Source organism: Triturus cristatus, chromosome 5_1 (assembly GCF_964204655.1).
Source record: "Triturus cristatus chromosome 5_1, aTriCri1.1, whole genome shotgun sequence".
Classification (NCBI taxonomy): domain Eukaryota; kingdom Metazoa; phylum Chordata; class Amphibia; order Caudata; family Salamandridae; genus Triturus; species Triturus cristatus.
Genome location: NC_140587.1, coordinates 299,512,554 through 299,535,114, shown reverse-complemented (window position 1 = coordinate 299,535,114; position 22,561 = coordinate 299,512,554). Strand labels below are relative to the sequence as shown.

General features: G+C 49.0%; 1 protein-coding gene across 1 annotated transcript in view; it reads left to right on the top strand.

Annotated features, from left to right (window-relative positions):
- The window catches only part of FAM91A1 (family with sequence similarity 91 member A1), a 312,498-nt gene that overhangs the window by 261,290 nt on the left and 28,647 nt on the right, over positions 1-22,561 (top strand). The window contains exon 20 of the mRNA XM_085604989.1: positions 4,584-4,736. Coding sequence (XP_085461115.1) covers positions 4,584-4,736 — 153 coding nt within the window. The remainder of the gene's footprint in view (positions 1-4,583; positions 4,737-22,561) is intronic.

The following is a 22,561-nucleotide window of genomic DNA, read 5'->3' as shown; positions in this document are numbered from 1 at the left end:
CAGGATCCAACATCACCTCCCCCACTGGCGTTCTGTCACTTCAGACAGGTGGGTGCTGCAAATCGTCCGGAAGGGTTACTCCCTCCCCTTCGAGTCAACCCCCCATCCATGCCATCTCGGTTCCACCGCATGTCGGGGGATCACTTTGCACTTCTTCGACAGGAAGTTACGGCCCTCCTGCCCAAGGGGGCCATCGAGCGCGTTCCTGGACCAGAAGTAGGAAGTGGTTGTTATTCCCACTACTTTCTGGTCCCCAAGAAGGACAAAGGGTGCCTGCACCCATCTTTGACCTCAGGAACGTCAATCGCTTCCTCCGGAAGGAGAAGTTCAAGATGTTGACTCTGGCGCAGGTTTTGGCTGCCCTTGACCCTGGAGACTGGATGGTAGCGTTGAACTTGCAGGACGCATATTTTCACATTCCCGTCCTGCCGGCCCACTGGCGGTACCTGCGGTTCACGGTAGGCCAGGAGCATTTTCAGTTTGCCATGCTCCCCTTCGGCCTTGCCAGCGCCCCTCGGGTGTTCACGAAAGTGATGGCGGTGGTCGCAGCTCATCTGCGCAGGTCAGCGGTGTCAGTCTTCCCCTACCTCGACGACTGGTTGTTCAAGACGGGTTCGCCCCAGACAGTCGCCACCCACCTTCAGACTACGGCCGACCTCCTGCATTTGCTGGGGTTCTCCATCATCGTGCCGAAATCGCACCGGAGTCCTTCTCAGAAGCTTCCCTTCATTGGAGCTGTTCTGGATTCGACGAGGTTTCGGGTTTATCCGAGCAGCGAGTCTGGGATATTCAGGCTATGATTCTGATCTTTCCGCCTCTATCCCGGGTTTCAGTCAGGATTACCCTCCGGCACTCGGGCCTCCTGCATCCTGCTAGTGCAACATGCCAGATGGCATATGCGGGCTCTGCAGTGGGACCTGAAGTTCCAGTGGGCACAGCATCAGGGCAACCTGTCCGATCATGTCTAGATCTCGGAGGGCACTGCACGACAGTTGCAGTAGTGGCTCACGAATTGTGATTGGGTCAATGGCAGATCCCTCTCCCTTCCCCAGCCGGAGCACACAGTGGTGACGAATGCTTCCCTCCTGGGATGGGGTGGCCACTTGGGAGAGGCGGAGATCAGAGGCATCTGGTCTCCGGCGGAGTCCCAGCTCCATATCAACCTTTTGGAGCTCCGGGCGATCCGTCTTGCACTGAAGGCATTCGTTCCCTCTGTCCGGGGAAGTGTAGTGCAGGTGTTCACGGACAACACCACTGCCATGTGGTATTGCAACAAACAGGGCGGGGTGGGGTCGTGGACCCTATGTCAGGAGGTTCTGCGCCTCTGGACAAGGCTGGAACATCAAGGCATTACCTTGGTGGTTCAACACCTGGCAGGTTCTCTGAACGCCAGGGCAGACGAACTCAGCCGCTGGTGCTTGATGGATCACGAATGGCGTCTGCACTCTGATGTGGCGTAAGGTCTATTTCTGCAGTGTGGAGAGCCTTGGTTAGATCTATTCGCCTCCGAAGAGAATGCGCAATGTCATCATTTCTGCGCGTTGGAACTTCCAAGGCGACACTCGCTCGGCGACGCTTTTCGTCGCGAGTGGAGTTGCTGTCTGTTGTGCGCCTTTCCGCCTATACCACTTCAGCACTCTGGGCAGAAGAAGATTCTGCGCGACCGGGCCCAAGTCATCCTTGTGGCTACGGATTGGGCACGAAGATTCTGGTATCCCGATCTACTCAGCATGGAGATCGATCCCCCGATCCAACTGCCTCTTCGGGAGGATCTTCTGTCGCAGCAGCAGGGGACGGTCCTCCACCCGAACCTGTCCAGCCTCCACCTCGATGCGTGGAGGTTGAGCAGCGACCGTTGACAGCTTTCGATCTTCCTCCCGAAGTCTGTAATGTCATTCTGGCAGCCAGGCGTCCCTCCACAAAGATGGTATACGCCTGCCGGTGGAACAAGGTTGTGGCATGGTGCACAGCAAAGTCTGTGGATCCCCTTTCTGCCCCTCTTTCTGAGGTCCTTCTGTTCCTACTATCCTTGGCCCAGCATGGCTCTGCTCTGGGCACTATCAGAGGTTATCTTTCGCCATCTCTGCCTTTTTAAGGTTTCCAGATCAGCCTTCTCTCTTTAAGTTCCCGGTTGTTAACCGTTTCCTGGAAGGCATTACACACACGTTTCCTCCCGTGCATTTCATAATGCCTCAATGGGACTTAAATCTTGTCTTGACCTATCTGATGTGCGCTCCTTTTGAACCTCTTCATAACTGTCCTTTACGTCTTCTCACTCTAAAGACGGCTTTCCTTGTAGCTATCACCTATGCCAGAAGAGTGAGTGAGCTCCAAGCTCTTTCTTCTAAACCTCCTTTCCTTTCTGTTCATCCAGACAAGGTGGTGTTAAGGACCTGTCCTTCTTTCTTGCCAAAGGTTGTCACGCCGTTCCACATCGGGCAGACCATCACTTTGCCCACCTTCTTTCCGCCTCCGCATCCTTTAAAAGAGGAAGAGGCGCTCCACCGTCTGGACCCAAAACGTGCGCTCCCGTTCTATCTGAAGCACACACAACAGTTCGGGGTGGATGACCAGCTCTTTGTTGGCTACGTGGGTGCCAAAAAAGGTCGGGCCGTGCACAAACGAACCTCCTCTCGGTGGGTCGTTCTGTGCATCAAAGCATGTTACTCGTTGGCTAAGAAGGAGCCTTCTGTGGAGCCTTCTGTGGGGCTGCGTGCCCATTCTACCAGGGCTACGTCAGCCACTACTGCCTTGGGACGCGGCGTTCGCTTGCAGGATATTTGTCAGGCAGCTATGTGGGCCTCGCTGCACACGTTTACCAAGCATTACTGCCTTGACAGTCCAGTCCGGAGAGACGGCTTCTTTGGCCGTTCTGTTCTTCGTGACTTTAGGTGTAATCTATTCGCAGACCCACCACCGGGGTTGGTATTGCTGGGGTATCTATTCTAAGGTAAGGAATCTATCACTAACGTGTCTCTTTCAGATGCACAAGTTACTACTTGTGTAACGATATATCTGTAAGAGACATTAGTTAGTGATAGATTCCTTACCGCCCTGCCCATCCTCCCTGTTCTGCGAACTGATTTCTATGGTTAAGGTCATCCCTTTCAGGGCCCTAGTTTCATGGCACCAGTGTTCAGTTTCTTGCATGGCTCAGCGTTACTGGCACGGAAAGTCGTGTACAGAACTGTCGTCAGCGCGCATGGATGGCGCCTAAGTAGTCTCTGTGACGTCATCTCGGTGCTTACGATGCCAGCGACTGACGCGGAGCCGCACGACGCCACCTACCGTCGCGCAGGGGTACTGCTGACGAAAAACTTTCAGGATCCAGTCTGACGCCTGGGGATATTCAAAGGTAAGGAATCTATCACTAACTAATGTCTCTAACAAATATATCGTTACACAGGTAGTAACTTGTGCTTATAGCTTAAGCAGCACAATATTATAGCTTGTGCCTATTGCAGCTACCTAACACAATTTTGGAAAAGTGTTGTTGGGCAGCAACTGTGCAAAGTCTTGCTTTTTTGCTACCAACTCTGGCTGGTCCAGGATATGGTAGTCTCAAGTAGAGATGTAATTAGATGATTGCAAACCACCTTCCACCACTGATGATATTTTCTGACTTATACAATGACTTTACAACCCTATTTATGATTTTGCAAGTGGTGTATTAATGGTTTGTGACTGGAATTTCAGGTGCAAACCATTCTCAGATATCCAAAGATGGAGGGATACCTGGTTTGTAAAGGGGAGAGCTAATGTAGGGATGGAGGTCTGCTGACCTGCATTCAGATCCAATCACAGAGGGTCTCAAATATCAAAATGCCTTGTTATTATTTGTTAGGCATACGTTAAGATGCCTTTTTAAGACCCCATAGAAATTTTACATTTGGGATACGACCTGTTAGTACATAGGTTGCATCTCAAATTTCATTTTCATTTGCACACAGTTGGTTTCCAAATTGTGAATGGGAATAGTACATCATGCCTTTTAAGATAATCTTAAAATAATCTTTAAAATAATTATTGTGCGTGTGTTTTTTTCTTTTAACCTTTCAGGTCTACCTGATTTTGTGGGATACATTAGTATTGCAACTTTGTTTTATGGGTGTTTTGTCCTATGCCATGTGCCAACAGAGTATATATTATTTATATAAACATAGTCTGCATTCGCACTGCATATGTTTTATTGAAGTCTGCAGATACTACATTGAAAATGATTGACACTAAGCAGGATTGTGCAACATAGGCCACAGATTGCCAGCTGCAGACCAGGGTCATAGTATATTTACAAAAGCTTAGTTTAAATACAATTTGTGTATAAGCAGCTAATTTATATAGTTTATGGCCAATCTGTCCTTGATCGAACACTCATCCCTTGAATTGCACGCCTCTGCAGTAGTCATTTGCTCAGATGTTTCCAAGTCCAACGTCCAACCAAATGCCCTTCCTTTAAAACATAGAACTTCCTCAGACGCATCTGACTTATTTTCTAAAAATGTGTAAGTGTATTTCTTGTGTGGAAAATTTAAAGTCAGTACAGAATGGTTATCTTATCTAAACATCCTATGTTTGCAATTCAGATTTTTCTAACTTGAATATGGGTGTTCATCAAGCTTTGAGACGATTACGAGAGAAAGTAGACTTAAAACATTTTTGTGGCTACATCACCATGCTGAATTCATACAGCCGACATGTTTACCACCGGAAACTAAGCGACGCGTCACTAGAAAAAGGTCAGTATACAGTTGAAGTTTAAGTCTCAAAATATATTTTTCAGGTTTAGCTTGTTTTTCCAGCAGAAATTCTTTGTGGTAGACCTACAAGAAATACAGAACAATAACCCCCTACATATAAAAGTGTTAAAGATAATATAGAACCCTGTTTATTTCTTGCTTTAATTGCTTAATTCCTACTTTAACTATTTTAAAATATAGATTCAAGTCACTAATGCGAGGTGCCATTGGAGAGAGGTGTTGGCACAGCGGCTGGAGCGGTCGATCTCAAATCTAGGGAACCGGGATAGAGCATCTGCAAGGACACGTAACATCCTGAGATTCTGGGCAAAATCACTTCATCTCCCTGTGCCTAACAAAACAAAATGAATGTGTCCTCATGTAATGCAACTGGTGCTCGTGTAAAGCGCTCTGATACCCTACACCTTCGGGTCAAGTTCGCACTATATAAAACCCCGTAAAAATAAAAAACAAACAAATGCATCATCATAATGCAGCTTTATACACAAATAACGTCTCATACCTGTTATTCTGAAAGAGTATGTAACGCTTAGCTAACACTATTTGCGAGTAATACGGCAAAGTTGAAACAGTGTATAAACATTTGTATTACAATGAAACATTGTCAGTGTTATAATTTATAGACATCAACCTTAATTGTTCTAGAATTGTCTCTCAAAACACTATATATGGTGTTGCAGCATGTTCTATTTAGTTACATTCATCAGCGTTTCTTCAAACATGTAATAGTCAAGATAAATGCTCTGTGAAGTCCCCTTCTTTAAGTTATTATTGCTGTATTCTCCCTACTTTTTGGACCTAGACTTGGACATGTTCATTTTCCCCCAGCCCTCATTTGCTTTTATGTTAGTTATTTGCCCTACAATGTCCCTTTGTTAATAGGCTATAGCTAAGCTTCCTCATGTATCTGTTGGGGTGTATTTGAAGTTGACCCCTGTTCATGTTGAAAGAGGTCCTTGTCCGGTATGTTTCACTTGTTAAAGTAGGCCTGTAATGAATTCAATCAGGAGCTTGTATAGCGCGGCTACTCACCCGTAAGGTTCTCAAGGTGCTGGGGGCGGGGGCTGCTGGTCACACTGGATGGAGGATCATTTGAAGAGCCAGGTCTTGAGGTCCGTCTTGAATTGCGTCAGTGATGCGGATTGCCTGAGGTGGCGGGGCAGGGTGTTCCAGGTCTTGGCGGCGAGGTAGGAGAATTAACTTTCTCCAGTACTGGTCTTGTGGATCCTGGGCACGGAGGCTAGGGTGAGTTGAGCGGAGTTGTCTGGCGGGTATGTGGAATGCGAGGCGGTGGTTTAAGTATGCTGGTTCTTTGTCTTGTAGAGCTTTGTAGGCGTGAGTGAGGAGCTTGAAGCTGATCCTCTGATTGACTGGGAGCCAATGTTAATTTCCCTCGGTTTCCACTGCCAGCTTTGTGCAGGGTCTGCTTTCACTTGATATGCTTGGTTCACATTCACCAGGAATGTTCAATTCTCCAGCACTTGGCCTTTCATATATTGTCCTGCTAGATTCATTCCCCAGCATCCAGCTGGGAATCTCCGGTAACTTTAAATAGCTGTAAACAGTGTTAACAGGCGTCAACAACAGTGTTTCAGTAGCACATCCACCTTGTTTGAAACCATGCAAACTTCAGACAATGAGGTGGGAGTGCTAAGCTCTCCTACTACCCATAGAGGGCACCATAGCTCAGATTTCTACGACTTCTATTTGTGTGTGAGAGAGTCCCCAAAAAGAGCTCTACTTTGAGTTCTCGGTGGCCTTATCCTGTTACGTTTCTAGTCTACCCTGGAACTGAATCGGATTTATCTTCATCTTTCAGAGTACTGTAAGCTGTTTTTAGGGTACTTTTATAGGAAAGCTCCACTTTCAGGGCTGGGGAGTCCTCTCCTCTGTCGCCAAATAGCCTCATGACTGACCGGGAAGAAAAAAACTCTTTTCAATCTTGCTCTAACTGTTTAAAGAATAAGATATATATTGACGACCCACATGAGCATTGTATTTATTGCCTTCATCTATTGCACAAGGCTTCATGCTGCAACATTTGTAAAACCTTTCCTTCTAAGACTGATAGGGAGATGAGGTTGGCACTGGAGAAAAAGAAATGTCCTCCTTCTTAGGGGGATGTCCCTTGTATGGGAATGATTCTGTTAACAGTGCTCCACCAAGCACAAAAATGGAAACTGATTTCCAGAGCGAGATGTAAAATCTAAAGTGCCAGTAGTCACATCCTCACATGAAAAAAATGGTGTTTCCTCAGGAAAACACTCCAGGGAGGACTAACAGCCTGTGCAAAAAAGTGTATGTAAAGTTAGCCCCCTTGAAAAACCCACAGTCGTTGATGGTTACATCAACGACATTACCATTGGTGGTTATGGGACAAGCCTCATCAGCAACCTTAAAGAGGTAATCATAAACGACCAGGCCCTCGTTTATTACGATGACTCTTTTGCCAGCAATATCATCACTGACTCTGACACAGACAAGAACCACCCCATTGATGTTTCTTTTTCAGCCGTCAGCGATGATCTCATAGACTGTTACTCCAACTTTCACAATCAATGGCAAACCATGGAATGGCACAGTTGAAGACGACCTCGTCAACTACAGATTTTTCAGCATAAGTTACTTTTCACCCATAAAAGTAAAGGCAAGCCTACCCACCCAGATTTTGCACTCTATGCTTAAGACAGATCTCAATGACCAGGACGCATCGAAGACTGCCTACAGTACAATGAAAGTGGATGTGTATTACATCCCTGAGTTTGAGGCGAAGGCCCTAGATGAAGAGGAAGCCTACCAGGAGTATGAGCATCAGCCTCATACCTTCGTAGCTGACAACCCTTCTTCATCTTATGGACCACGTCATGACTATAAGGAACAAGAGGGCATGCAAGTGGCTGTTGCATTTTTTTTTCAACTTTGTAGCTGTAGGAAGCTGGCTTTTTATGTAGTGTATCTAACTGAGGCACACTATGTAGAAAGTCCAGACGTCCCATATTGGCTTACAGGGGTTAAATTAATAATCCCAAATGTTCTGTTTGTGGTAGTGTAAGCGAGCCGTTTAGGCTTATTAGAGGGTAGTGTTAAGAATTTGTTGAACACGCAGAGTCAATAAATGAGACACACACTCGAGAAGAAACTCAAGACCAATTTAGAAAAATATATTTTTATATAATTTTAGACTCCAAGATCATCGGAATTGGATAAGTACTTTAGACATTATCAAATTTTACAGTAAAAACAGTAGAAAAGGAGAGCTGTCTGATTTGAGGTATGAGACTCGAACATGGCAATGTTATCCTATGGGAGAAACATTCACTGCATAGACACACTTGTAGATGACTTACAGGACTGCTCTTCTGGACTTAAGGTAAGTAGGGGCGCCCCACAGTCCAAGAAAGCACCAAGAGTTCAAGTTTACCTGCCCTGGGGTGTCAGGGTGCAGAGGTGCTTTACGCGGTGGTAGCCTCGAACAATACCTGTTAAGGTCAATAGGAAAAATACCTGTAAGAAAGAGGCTGCAAGGGAGACCAGTCTGGCAGAACCCAGCTCCTGAGGGTCTCCGCTCTTGAGGGTCTCAGGACCACATAAACATTGTCCGTTTACGTGAGCCCAGGCTGGGGAACTCTGGGGCAGAGGTGTTTTGTCCGGCAGGTTGGTGAGTTAGTCTCCTCACGGTTCTCAGTGTTCCTGCAGAAGAAGGAAAAGAAACTCATCAGGACCACTCTCCGTGTGGAGCTGGCCTCTTTCGCAGTCCCTTGAAGTGCAGGTAAATTTTTGCTAGCAGGTGTGTTCAAACTGAACACAAACAATCCTTGGTGCTTTCAACTGGCTCCGGTACCTAGAGTATTGGCCAAGGGTGTCCCCTGGCATCTCTTAACTTGGCAAAGGGCTGGATCTGACCTTCTGGAGCACAAAGACCTCTTCCTGGTGTGCTGCTCCCTCTGTGGGCCCGGGGATATCAGAACGGTATACCTGGTAGCTGCAGTCGGTTCCTGCTTTTGCAGGGGAGTAGCTCTTCCACTTCAGGGGAGATGTTGCTTGGTCGAGAAAGTGCTGGGCAGACCTCCAATGGTTTGGGGAGGTTGTTCCGCTTCTTGACGAGTCGGTGTCGGTGATTGTCATGAGAGCAGCAGTCAGGCAGGGTTTTGCGCCAGCTTCGTTGCTGGTCCACAGCTCTCATGTCTTCAGCTCTTCTTTGTCCTTCTTTCAGGGCAGACTAATCTGAGTTCCTTGTGTCAGGGGACCACCTAAATGCTAAATTTAGGGGCGCTAAGGGGAGTGAAAGGTAGTAGCCAATGGGCTACTTACCCCTGGGGTCACTACACCCCCTTTATGACCACCTCATGTATGGAGTGGGAATAACCCTGTTCCAGAGTTCCTAATTCCACCAAAACCAAGATGGTGGAACCCTTCTTTCATGGGGCACATCAGGTAGCCCACCTTTGCAGTGTGACTAACCTAGTGGTACAACACACCTGCTTGCATAGCTACTTTTCTGCCTGTCCTGGTGCCAAATGAGCCTCAGGGCAGGGGGTGGCATCTCCTTTGTCAGAGGAAGGCGGGGTTCATATCTAAGGTTGTAGGGGCTTTGAAGCCTCTGGAGCAGGCATTGTTTCTGGTCTCAGAGAGCTTGGGCTCATGTGCAGGGGATCAGAAACCTGTCTGTGGTGGTAGGCTGAACGAGACCAGTCAGCCAGCACACTAGGTACTGTTAGATTTTTGAGGGGGCATCTCTAAGCATCGCTCTGGGTGCATGGCATTAATAATCTAGTAATGGCAACAGTACAGATTTATTAAGACCATGTGTTTGATACCTAACATCTGAGGTTTTAGTAAAGCCATCATGTAGCTGGGCAACTCTTATTGACCAGTGTCCAGTACATATGCTTAAGATGGCTTTCCTGTTCACTTGTACCATCTACAAGGTGTGGCGCCGCGGCCAGGGCGGCTGACTCCGGAATCTGGGCATCACGTTTCGATCCCCGGCGGCAGATTAGCCCAGCACCATGTGACTCTGGGCAATAGCTTGCTTAGTCTTCCCGACAGCCCCCAGCGCCTAGAGACCCTTACGGGTGAGTGTTCGCGCTTTACAAATGTGGATATTATTATTATTATTATTATTACCATCTAGTGATTGAACTATACAGCCCAGGAGCATAGCTGCTCATGCAGATATGCACTCCCATGTAATACGATGTGCCCTGCCTTAGGGCAACAAGGTCTGCAGTAGGGGTTACTTGCATATATCACATGCATTGACTTTGCATGGCACACAGTGAGTGTGCCATGTCGTGTTGTTCACTGCTGGTTTGCACCATGACACGCAGTCTGCAATGGTAGCCTGCAGAGGGTGACCAGACGTCACGGATTTGCCCGGTCAGTCACGGTTTTTCCTTGACTGTACCAGCGTCCCGACACATTTTACAAAAACAAATGAATGTCCCGGTTTTAAGAGCGGGTCGGGTGAACACGCATATTTAGTACTGTTCCGTGAAGGCAGACGTTCACACCGGTCTTCTCATGTCACAGACAATGTCATGAGTGATGTAATATGTGAGGTCATAAGCAGTGCAGTGCGGGCGCGAGTTATAGTTAGCTCAGCTAACTATAACGGCTGAATTTATCTGTATGAGTGAAATGTCAGCCTAACTATAAGGTTCCTGAAACCTGTGGGTTTTTTTCAGCGAATTTCTAAGGTTTGTTAACTAGCAGTCATGTTGGCAGTGTGGTGTAGAAAGGGGTCTGGGCCTCTGACCAGCTCTCAGGAATTCCGTTGCGTAGGACTTACAGGAGGTACAAGGAGGGCTTCTTAGCCCCCAAGGTCCCTCTGGAGTAAAGTGAACTTCAGCCCCCAACAAGTAGTGTGCCAGGAGGTGCGTTTACAGAGTGGTGGACAAAGGGGGCATGGCCTCCGAAGACCTCTTAGCAGTCCCACTGTGTGGGACTTACTGGAGGTAACAGGAGGGGCAGTTGGCCCCAAGGCCGTCCTTGGGGGCCAACTACCCCTCCTATTACCTCCACTAAGTCCCACACTGCAGGATTGCTGCGTTCTGATAGCAGACCACGCCCCCTTTCTCCACCACTCTCAAACGCACCTCCTGGCGCGCTCTTGGTTGGGGGATGAAGTCGCCCTGTCTCTTGAGGGTACCTGGGGTCCTCTGACCACCTCTCAGCAATCCCACTGTGTGGGGCTTACTGAAGGTAACAGGTGGGCTAGTTGGACCTCAAGGATCCTCAGCATCGAAGGGGACTTCATCCCCCAACCAAGAGCACCCCAGGAGGCACGTTTGCAGAGTAGTGGAGAACGGGGGCAGGGCCTCCGGCGGGTTGCCGGCTACGTTCTCTTTTGTATTTTAGGTAGGGGGCTCCCCTTCCCTTTCACCCTTTTGGGCCTCGGGTACCCGATCGCCTGGGACCTGACCCATTTTTTTTCTTAAATTAAAAATGGAGGGGGGCCGAGAGGCCCCCCCTCTCTAGCCCGATTTTGGCCACTGGGACCCCATCCCCCAGGGCTAGGCCTATGTTTCTATTTTAATACACAAGGGGAGGGGGGCTGTCCGGCCCCCCTCTCCAGGCTGATTTTGGCCCCGGAAAACCCATCCCCCGAGGCCCAGCCAATTTGTAAAAAAAAAAATTTGGCCTCCCTTTTTAAAAATGTTTCTTTATTTTAAGGGAGGGGTGCCACGTGGCCCCCTCTCCAGGTCGATTTCGCCCCCATGTACCCCATTCTCTGTGGGACCCCTTGAGCATGCCTAGGGGGTCAGGGTTTTTCTACCATGACCCCTTTTCTTGTTTTTTCACCTTTTTTCTTGTGACTCAGTTCAACCGAGTCACAAGATGACTGCCAACACTTCCTGGTTTGAAGTGTTGGCAGCCAATCAGATTGCAGGCACGAGATCAGGAGAGTTTGTGGATCCTCGGCATCCCCATTTGGATAATAGAGAAGTATTTAATTTTCTCAGGAGCTGTAAGAATCTCACCTGAGTTTCCACAGGAACATCATGGAACTTGAAGCTAGGTCCACTACTTCTCCCTATCACCTATTGCGCCTAACTAAGCCTAGGCCACAATGGTAACCAGGGGAAGAAGGGAAACAAAACAAGGAAAGAAGGGGAAGAGATCCCTCGTCGCCACTCAACAGCCACAGGTCTCTTCAAAATAAAAGGAAAGGCTGCAGACAGAAGAACAACAGTATAAGCATCAGGTGATAGAACAACCCTCTCAATGTATGTCTTTCTTTTTCTTTTCTTTCTTCTACCTTTTTTCTCCTTTCTTCTTCTAAAGGTAAAACAGGAAAAACTATATAGTGTAAATCGTGAATCTGGTGCTGAAAGAAACAATGCTTCATTAATAATATAGGGGAACTTCAACAGATAAGAGCTCACTGTAGTACACAGTATCTTGAAACATAAAGGGCAGCGCGTAGCGCTATTACCGTAACCACAGCAACCAACAGTGGGCCTTTTCTATTCTTTTCTGCGGGAATCGGGAGGCTTTGTAACAGGGAAATGGAGGAGATGGAAGGTCCCACGCGCTTCCTCAAAGCTGAAATCCGACGAAGCGTGAAGGAAGATGTGCGTTCTCCACGCTTTAATCTGACGAAGAGAAACTGACGCGGCGACCCGGAAGAGAAATCGGGTATGCGTAAACAGGTTCGGGAGCTTGAACGCGAAGCTCAATTGTGTGAGGACGGCTGAGTTTTCTTCGGTCTGGCCCGTCCTCACGCATGCGCGTCTCCCACTAGCGGCCATTGTTGTAGTCCAGAACAACCGGCTCGGCAATCGTGACAGGAGCTACACCATTTAACAAAAAGTGTGCTTTCTGAACCAAGGGCTACCATTTTGCCACATTTGGTGTAATTCCGTTCAGCAGTTCGGGCTGTAGCCTTGTCTGAAGTTTCCAATGGAAATTAACATGGAGAAAACACGTTTTGGGACCCCTTTCTCTCTCAGCCCCCGCTTGACGAATTTCCCCGAAACTTTCAACACAGCAGCTGACCTGACTGCCCCATTTGTTTTGAAAATTTCGCGAAGATTCGTCAAACGGCGCTAAAGATATTGGCAGATCAAAAAACACTTTTCCTATAGAAACCAGGTGCTAACTATAACTCCCTTTTGCTACGGAGGTACAGGGGTGCTAAAGTGTGTGCCAATTGTGTTACAATTGGAGCATTTTACCTTGTTTTTAGGGAAAGAACACTGGCACTGGGGCCTGGGTAGCAGGCACCCAGTGAACATCATTTGATGAACATAAGCACCAGTGGCAAAAAGTGGGGGTGACCATGACAAAAAAGGGCACTTTCCTACTTCAGCAGATTATGGATATCTTTTAAAGATTGCTTCCTTAAAAGATTGCAGTGCCATCTTTGCCTGCCCTTCCCTTAATTCCATCTATACCTACTCTACCTCCAGCAGTAGCACCCCTTTCCCTGTAATTAACGTACCTCCCAGAGTTGTCACACAACCACTGGGCCAACAAACACCTAAGGACATGGGGATGAGAATGAATCTGATTCTCAGTATTTAGATTTGGAAGAAGGTGAACTCCCGCAAGGAGACAATGGAGGCAGTGAGGAATGGGATTACTATATCTTACCAGGTATCTGAAGTAGCAGGCACCTGTTCTCAAAGTGACACTGTCTTGATGTGAAGGCAGCAACCGACTCAGCAGTGCCTGCTATTCCAGATGCCTGCATGGAAGATGTCCTGCAAAGGCACACCAGTGAAGAGTACAGCAATTATCAACATACTCCTGATGGAACATGGCCTCACTGATGTGGAGTGAATGCTTCACATTGCTGTGTCAGAAGGTGATGCAGGCTAACAGTCAACATGCTATCCCCTGCTTGAACTGGGGTCTGCCATTCCTGGTTGGCTGATGGACATAATCAAATGTTCCAATGAATGTATGTATTTTGTAGGCCTTGGCGGTAAATTCCGTTCCGTTCGCGGAATTTGCGGAATTTGGGTAATTTCGCGTTCCGCGGAGAACGCGAAATTGCCCAAAAATCTGCGTTCCGCGACTTCGCGAAATTTTTTGCTTGTTCGCGTTCTCAATATGCGTGTTCGCGAGATATTTCACCCCGAGCACGCAAACAGCGATCGCGAACAGGCAAAAAGTATCGCGAACAAGCAATTCCGCATGTTCGCGGAATTTCTGCGTGTTCACGGAGATTTTTTACCGTTTCGCGGAGATTTGCGTAACGCGGTTACGCAAATTCCGTCCACCCCTAGTATTTTGTCTTGTCAATATAAAATCTAATTGACCTGTGCACATCTATAAAGTACAACTATTTTTCTACTGTTATTGTGAAGTATGGGAAGAATTACTGTAGAATGACAGATTGATTCCAATGGAAGTTTAATTTAGGGTTCTACATAGCATGACTTTGTCCCTTGTAACGCAGTAAAAGGGTTCTTTAATAGTAAATGCTTGCATTTTTTCAACACTCCTTGCTGATGTTAGTCAGGAGAAACATGGTTTTCCTATAGATGAACTTTAGATGTGCTGTGTGGATCGGCATAAGCTAAAACAAAACCGTGTTGAGCTCTGTATTGGTGAAACTGCACCTGTTCGCAAAGTGCTACTGTCTTGATGTGAACGCAGCAGCCGACTCAGCAGTGGGGCAGACAGTCCTCAGCGACCTTTTCCAGTAAAGGTGAGACTGCTTCCTGCTTTATTTTAATTCTTGTGTGCTGCTTACTATTCAAGCATGTGCATATATAAAAGTTCCAAAAGCTGGAGAAGAAATTCGTTATGTACCTGTAACTTCTGTTCTCCAGCGTTGGTATCGTTCATATACTCACATGCGACTCTCCCTCCTCCCCAGTCATAGGCTCATATGTGTACATATAAAGTACCTTTCTCACACTTGTGCTACAACATCTTAGCTATGGTGGCTTCTAGTGGGAATAGGAGATCTTAGCACTTCCCCCTTCTTTTGCTGAAGTTTGTGTGGGTTCGAATGAGGTGGATGTGCTGCTTAATAAACACTGTTGTTGAGGCCTATGGCCATTTTAACACTATTTGCTGGTATTTAAATTCACTGGGAATCCAAGCCTGATGAATGATTTAGGCATTTGAATATATGAAAGATAGCAGTGCTGTAGAACTAGAGTTAAATGTAAGTAAATTATTTATTAACTTCTTAAAAATTAATTTGGGTATGCTTTATTTTGCACATTTCCTTGTTAGAAGCTAGACATGTTTTAACATAAGACAACTGAATTGGTATTATACTGGTGAGATCTATTTACAAAATTATATTTAAAGCTTAAACTATTTGTTCAGTTAGCTAGGCATATACACATTTCACTTTGAGACAGTTGCTAAATATCTCTATTTAGAGGCTAATTTAGCTCTGTAGGAACTTACGTGAAGAAATGCTCAGCGAGTAGGGTTAATCATGGGGTTGTAAACTGTGCTCACCATGGCACCAATTCCGATCACTAGCTTTAAACTCTGTGAAAGCTACATTTCCTGTCTGTGACTCACTGGCAACCCTACCTTTGATATATTAGAACAAAAAATAAAATGATTGTCTCAGGAATCTAAGACAGAGGATTTTTTTATGTAAAAAGAAGTGCACCAGAGTGCTCGGACAGCCTAAATCACATGCCTCAAGGTTTGGAAAAACTAGGAAAAGGCTAAGGTTAGTTCCTCATCACCTAAAAAAATTCAACAGTGGATTTAAAGTTTGTCTACCTATAATGAAAAGCTGGACCCACAAATCTTGTAGCAGTTTTTTGGAAAGAGAAGAAATCCTGTTCTTGTGGCAACTGAGCTTAAGTGTGTCCTGATGCACTGGTGACCTCCTGTCTGACTATGCCTTCCAGAACCGGAAAAGGCAGCTAACCTGATATAGTTCTAGTATGTGCAAAGAATTTTCAGCACCATGATACTCCAAAAATCCAAAACCCTGCATGCTTTGATACATTTTAGTGAGCTAACTGAAAATAAAATGGTAAGGTGGCACAAATGTTTCAAACATGTACAGATCTTTTATTTCAGATGACATGGAACAATAGCTTTCAACAGTTACAGTAACTGAATTGGCCCGCATTCTTTTTGCATAAACGTTTTCATTTGGACTAATTGCTATGAAGAGACAAGATGATCTTATCAGTGTGAGGTATACATTCCTCAGTGAGGCTCATTGCTCTAAAGAACAATTCATCCTTTCCAGAATTGTGTAGAGAAAACGATTGCAATCCCTAATAATGAGACCATTGAAAAATCAGACAGTGCATTGTAGTATCTGTGTGAGATTTTCGCCAGCCTTTCAGATAGGACTTGTGATACCGTTCATGTGAGGAGCATTCAGAAGCAGATAAATAATTGTAAAAATACACCAGCAGCAGTAGTGCCACTGGGAAAACGGCTGTTATGATTTTTTTCTTTTTGCTTTTTTATGTGGTTGAAATGTAATTACTTGACCTCTGCTTTAAGTTGTGGAGATCAGTGTTTCTGAGTATATTCTCTGACTCAATAGAATAGTAGTTACTTAAAATAGGGAACACCTGAGCTAAATCAATCTCCATGTAGATTCTCTTAAAATTAGTTTCCTTTGTAAACTGGTTGTGCCATGGAGCATATTAATACGTTTTAGGACTAGGTAAGCAATCTTAGGAAAACCTGGACTGATTTGAAATATGCCTAGGTGCAGTGGAGATGTTTAGTGTACCGTTGATGACTCTCTCCTGCTTCTGAACCCCGAGAAGCCTGATGCATTGTTATCGCACCGGTCCAGAGGGATTGTGAATGGCTGTACAAATAGCACATTGAAACCCACATCTCCCTGTTTAGTTGCTGCTCCTAGTTTGGTACAGAAGAAGGTAAAGCTCCTGGTTTAACCCACTGGCGTATTACTGTGCTGGAGGGTAGTGATACTTCAGCCAGGCCAATTACAATTCTTAGGGTTTGGGGCCCCTTGCACTTCAGTGGGTTTTCTGCAATTTTAACTCTGAAAACTCCAATCTTGCAAGAATCACACTTTCCAGAAATTCTTAAAAGTACAACATACCAAAAGACCTGCCCAGAATATAACTCCAGACCAATCTGATGAATGGTATGTCTTGTAAAGCAATCAGTGGGCCCTTGTTCCTCTTGGACCTTTTTTGACTCTGTAAAAGCTTTTTAGCAAGTACTCCCAAGAACACTGTTCGCGACCTTTGGCACCAAGAGGAAAGCTATACACTGCACTCAAGGATGCCTAGCATTTGCCTCTGAACAGCTCCTTTAACATTTAGCCTATTCTTTATTGCGTTAAATGTGACCTGAAGATTGGTGCGTCTGATTTTGTGGAGATGTTAAAGGATTTAGCTTTGGAATGACGATTGCTCAGTGACTGCAATAAGTCCTGGGAGGCCATTACTTCATGCACCTATATTATTATGTGCATTCATAAGTCAGTCTAGCAATTATCATTGTCTGCCAGGAACAACCACTTTTTCTGACTTATCCATTCCCCTTTAGGGTAACATTAGAATCTGTAGGGTCTCTCATAATAATCTTTTACTCCAGCTTCTTTTATCAAGTTTTCTAAAGAGTGTTGTTATAGTTGTTTTTTTTTTTAGATCCTTAAACCTCCAGCACCACCTCAGAATGTCTTGAAAGAACCCATGCTACTGATGTGTGAGGCAGAAATACTTTAAGAAGTCAATTGGATTGCCTTTGAGTTCTCTTTGTGATAGTGTTGCTGGCCTTTAGTCATAGAATATCATAGAATACACAAACATTTGTTAAAACATGTAGAAAACATTGTCTTAATTATAATAAAAATTGCCCTAAAGTAGAATACTATTACAGAAAAAAAACTTTCCTAATCTATATGACACAAGAAATTGTAATAGCTTATAATCTTGGCAGGAGAAAGGTGACTATATAGCCACTAATAGGTTTTAGCACCTGGAGCCCATGCATGCCATGGAGACTAGAGGTATTCCCTCTCCTGCCCAATATCTAATCTACTAATAATGAAGGACTCCATGGGCAGGTAGATGTCAGGACTGGAAGACCAGTCCTTGTCCTGATCCCTTGAAATTCCACCGACTACGATCGAATAACGATGTATCTGAAAGAAACACGTTAGTTAGATTCCTCACCTTAGAATATCCCCAGGCGTCAGACTGGATCCGGAAGATTTTTTCGTCAGCAATACCCCTTGCGCGTCGCTAGGCGTCGTCTGCGGCTCCGCGTCCGTCGTCGGCGTCGTGCGCCGGGATGACGTCGTCGGAGTACTTAGACGCCGCCCTCGCGCGCTGACGCAGTTCTTCTTTTTTCCGCGCCAGTAAGCGCAGATCCGGGAGAGCTACCCCTTTTAGTCTTTTTTGACTAAATCTTTTTTGATCATTTTTGATCCTTGTCTGTCGACATCTGGTGCCGGTAGGATGCCTGGGTTCAAGGCTTGCGAGGATTGCCATCGACTGATGTCGGTGACCGATCACCACCGCCGGTGCCTCTACTGCTTAGGCCCCGACCACGACGCGGAGTCGTGCAACGACTGCCAGGCCCTGACTTAGAAGGCTAGGCGGGAGTGGTCCCGCAAGCTTCTCGAGCTTCGCCACTCGGCTCCGCGTCGTGCGCGATCCCGGTCCAGGAGGAGGTCCAAGGATCGCTCGCGGAGCCCTAGCCGACGCCATCGATCGTCCGGCTCCAAGTCGTCGGGTAAGTCCAAACGCTCAAAGAAGTCCAAGAGGCGACACCGCTCTTCGGACTCCCCTCGCCGGTCGCGCGACTCGGCCGAGGGTCAGGGTGGTTCCACCCCCGCGGCTCCGGCGGAGCCGCAGGTGCCGCGTCCGCCCCCATACCTTCCGGTCCCTGGGACTGACGCGGCGCCGGCGGAGATCAGTGCCTTCCTCTCGGCCATGAGGAGCCTGGCCCCGCCGTCGACGCCCGCTGGCGCGCCTTCGGGCCCCGCGGACTCGACTGGGCGATCTTGCCTGCCGGCGGCTCCGGCCCCGGCGCCGTCGACGACTCCGGTCTCGACGCCGCAGGTCCCCGCGGGGCCCATGCCTGGGCCCCAGTCGACGCCGGTTGACCTAGTCACTCCTCCACCGGCGCCGACGCCTGAACCACCGACGCCGTCACCGGCGCCGCCGGCGCACACGCCTACACCTCCGGCGCCGCCGACGCCTTTGGCGCCGACACCCCAGTTTAGCCCTCATCCGGACCCGACGCCGCATCCGACGCCGCTTGAGTCCTACCATCTCTACAGTCCGGTTCCGATCATTCCTCCTGTTTATCAGGAATCGGAAGAAGGGGGCGACTGGGAGGGGTTCGAGGACCCTATGGCTGTTCAGTCACAGCTTTCTCAGGACTGGGCAGATGAACTGGGGGAGGCCAGTGGGCTGGACACCTCGCCAGACACTGGATTCACTTCTCCTCCGACCGTGGCTTCGGAGGAGGGTGCAGCATTTTCTGTGGTGCTGCGCAAGGCGGCCGAGGCCCTTGGGCTCGAGTTGCCTGCCGTGGCTGTGAGGACTAACATCCTCACTGAGGTGCTTCAAACCTCAGCAAGCTCCACTGAGCCTCTGCTGCCGTTCAACGAGGCCCTCACTGACGTTCTGCAGGGCACCTGGTCCAAGCCCTCCACAGTTCCTCCTGTGGATAGGAACGTTGCCAGGCGCCACCGCCCTGCTCCGGGCGACCCCAGTTTCCTGTCCCAACACCCCACCCCCGAGAGTCTGGTTATCCAGGCCTCTACCTCCCAATCCTCCTTCCCGACCGCTCCGCCGGACCGGGATTCCAAGAGACTCGAGCAGTTTGGCAAGAAACTGTTCTCGTCCCTTAGTTTGGGCCTGCGGTCCTTAAATACCGCCTGTCTCTTGGACCGTTATTCCCATTCCCTGTGGGATACGGTGGAGGACGTGCTGCCCCTGTGTCCGGAGGAGGTCCGGACGCGTCTTACCCAGGCTTTGGCCGATGGGAGGGATGCAGCACGGCACGCCATACGATGTGGGCTTGACACCACGGACTCGCTGGGTCGGGCGATTTCAACCACGGTGGCGCTTCGCCGCCACGCCTGGATGCGGTCCACGTCATTTTCCAGGGATGTCCAGACCACCCTCATGGACATGCCCTTTGATGGCACTCGCCTGTTTGGTGAGAAGGCGGACAGTGCGCTGAACCGCTTTAAGGACTCCCGGGCTACGGCCAAGTCCTTGGGCCTCTCGGCTCCGCGGGCGCACACCTCCGCTTTTCGCCCCTTTCGTGGCCAAGGAAGGGGCGCCTCCTCACGTCCGCAAAGCCACCAGCCGCAGAACCAACCTGCGCGCGGTCGCGGACGTGGCTTCCGCCGTGGCGGAAATGGAGGCCGACGTGGTCAGCCCACTTCCACCCCGGCAGCATCCGCCTCAAAGCCCTCCTAGTCCGAGCTTTCAGGCCCATACCACGCCAGTGGGCGGCAGAGTTCGCCATCACCTGCTCCACTGGCGGTCCATAACATCGGACAGGTGGGTGCTGCAAATCGTCCGAAGGGGCTACTCCCTCCCCTTCGAGACGACCCCTCCAGCCATGCCACCGCAGCACCACCATATCTCGAGGGATCATTTGAATCTTCTCCACGAGGAAGTTTCGGCTCTCTTGGCCAAGGGGGCCGTCGAGCGCGTTCCGAGTCCCGAAGTAGGTCGTGGTTGTTATTCCCACTACTTTCTGGTTCCCAAGAAGGGCAAGGGGGGCCTACGCCCTATCTTGGACCTCCGGAACGTCAATGCCTTCCTCCGAAAGGACAGGTTCAAGATGCTAACGTTGGCTCAGGTTTTAGCTGCCCTAGACCCTGGAGACTGGATGGTAGCGTTGGACTTGCAGGACGCATATTTTCATATCCCCGTCCTGCCGGCCCACCGGCGTTACCTGCGGTTCACGGTGGGCCAAGAGCACTTTCAGTTTACCGTGCTCCCCTTCGGCCTCACCAGTGCCCCTCGGGTGTTCACGAAAGTGTTGGCGGTGGTCGCAGCTCATCTGCGCAGATCAGGGGTTTCAGTCTTCCCCTATCTCGACGACTGGTTGTTGAAGGCGGGCTCGCCCCAGGCAGTCGTCTCCCACCTCCAGACTACGGCGGATCTCCTGCATTTGCTGGGGTTTTCCATCAACGTGCCGAAGTCACACCTGAGTCCCTCTCAGAAGCTCCTCTTCATCGGAGCGGTTCTCGATTCGGCGCAGTTCCGGGTCCATCCACCGGAACAGCGGGTCCGGGATATACAGGCCCTGATTCCCATCTTTCGGCCTCTATCCCGGGTTTCGGTCAGGCTAGTGTTGCGGCTTCTGGGGCTGATGGCCTCCTGCATCCTACTAGTGCATCACGCCAGGCGGCGCATGCGGGCTCTGCAGTGGGACCTGAAGTTTCAGTGGGCCCAGCATCACGGCAACCTGTCCGACCATGTCTTGATCTCGGAGGGCACTGCACAGCAGTTGCAGTGGTGGCTCACGGACCGCGAGTGGGTCAAGGGCAAGAGCCTCTCCCTTCCCCAACCAGAGCATGTCGTAGTGACGGATGCGTCCCTCCTGGGTTGGGGTGGCCATATGGGAGAGGCGGAGATCAGAGGCCTCTGGTCTCCGGCGGAGTCTCGTCTCCACATCAACCTGTTGGAGTTGAGAGCGATCCGGCTTGCACTGAAAGCCTTCCTTCCCTCTGTCAGGGGAAGTGTCGTGCAGGTGTTCACGGACAACACCACCGCCATGTGGTATTGCAACAAACAGGGCGGGGTGGGGTCGTGGACCCTTTGTCAGGAGGCTCTGCGCCTCTGGACGTGGCTGGAACACCAGGGCGTCACCCTAGTGGTTCAACATCTGGCGGGCTCTCTGAACGCCAGAGCAGACGAACTCAGCCGCCGGTGCATGATGGATCACGAATGGCGTCTGAACTCCGAAGTGGCGCAAGGTCTCTTTCAGCTGTGGGGAGAGCCTTGGTTAGATCTATTCGCCACCGAAGAGAACGCGCAATGTCAGCAGTTCTGCGCGTTGGAATTTCCAAGGCGGCACTCGCTCGGCGACGCTTTTCGTCACGAGTGGAGTTGCGGTCTGTTGTACGCCTTTCCGCCTATACCACTTCTGCCCAGAGTGCTGAAGAAGATCAGGCACGACCGGGCCCAAGTCATCTTGGTGGCTCCGGATTGGGCACGAAGATACTGGTATCCCGAGCTACTCAGTCTGTTGACCGATCCCCCGATACGTCTGCCCCTTCGGGAGGATCTTCTGTCGCAGCAGCAGGGGACGGTCCTCCACCCGAACCTGTCCAGCCTCCACCTCCATGCGTGGAGATTGAGCGGCGGCAGTTGATGCCATTTGACTTGCCTCCTGAAGTCTGTGATATCATTCTGGCAGCCAGGCGTCCCTCCACCAAGTCGGTATACGCCTGCCGGTGGAACAAATTTGTGGCATGGTGCACAGCAAAGGCTGTGGATCCCCTTTCCGCCCCTCTTTCTGAGGTTCTCCTCTTCCTTCTTTCTCTGGCCCGGCAGGGCTCTGCCCTGAGCACCCTGAAAGGTTATCTTGCTGCCATCTCCGCCTTCTTGCGGCTTCCTGATCAGCCTTCTCTTTTCAAGTCCCCTGTGGTTACACGCTTTCTCAAAGGCATTACACACACGTTCCCTCCTGTCCCTTTTGTAATGCCTCAGTGGGACTTGAATCTGGTATTGACATTCCTGATGTGCGCTCCCTTCGAGCCTCTTCACAGTTGTCCTCTTCGTCTTCTGACTCTTAAGACTGCTTTTCTGGTAGCCATCACCTCGGCTAGACGGGTGAGTGAGCTCCAGGCTTTATCTTCAAAGCCTCCTTTTCTCTCTGTTCATCCGGACAAGGTT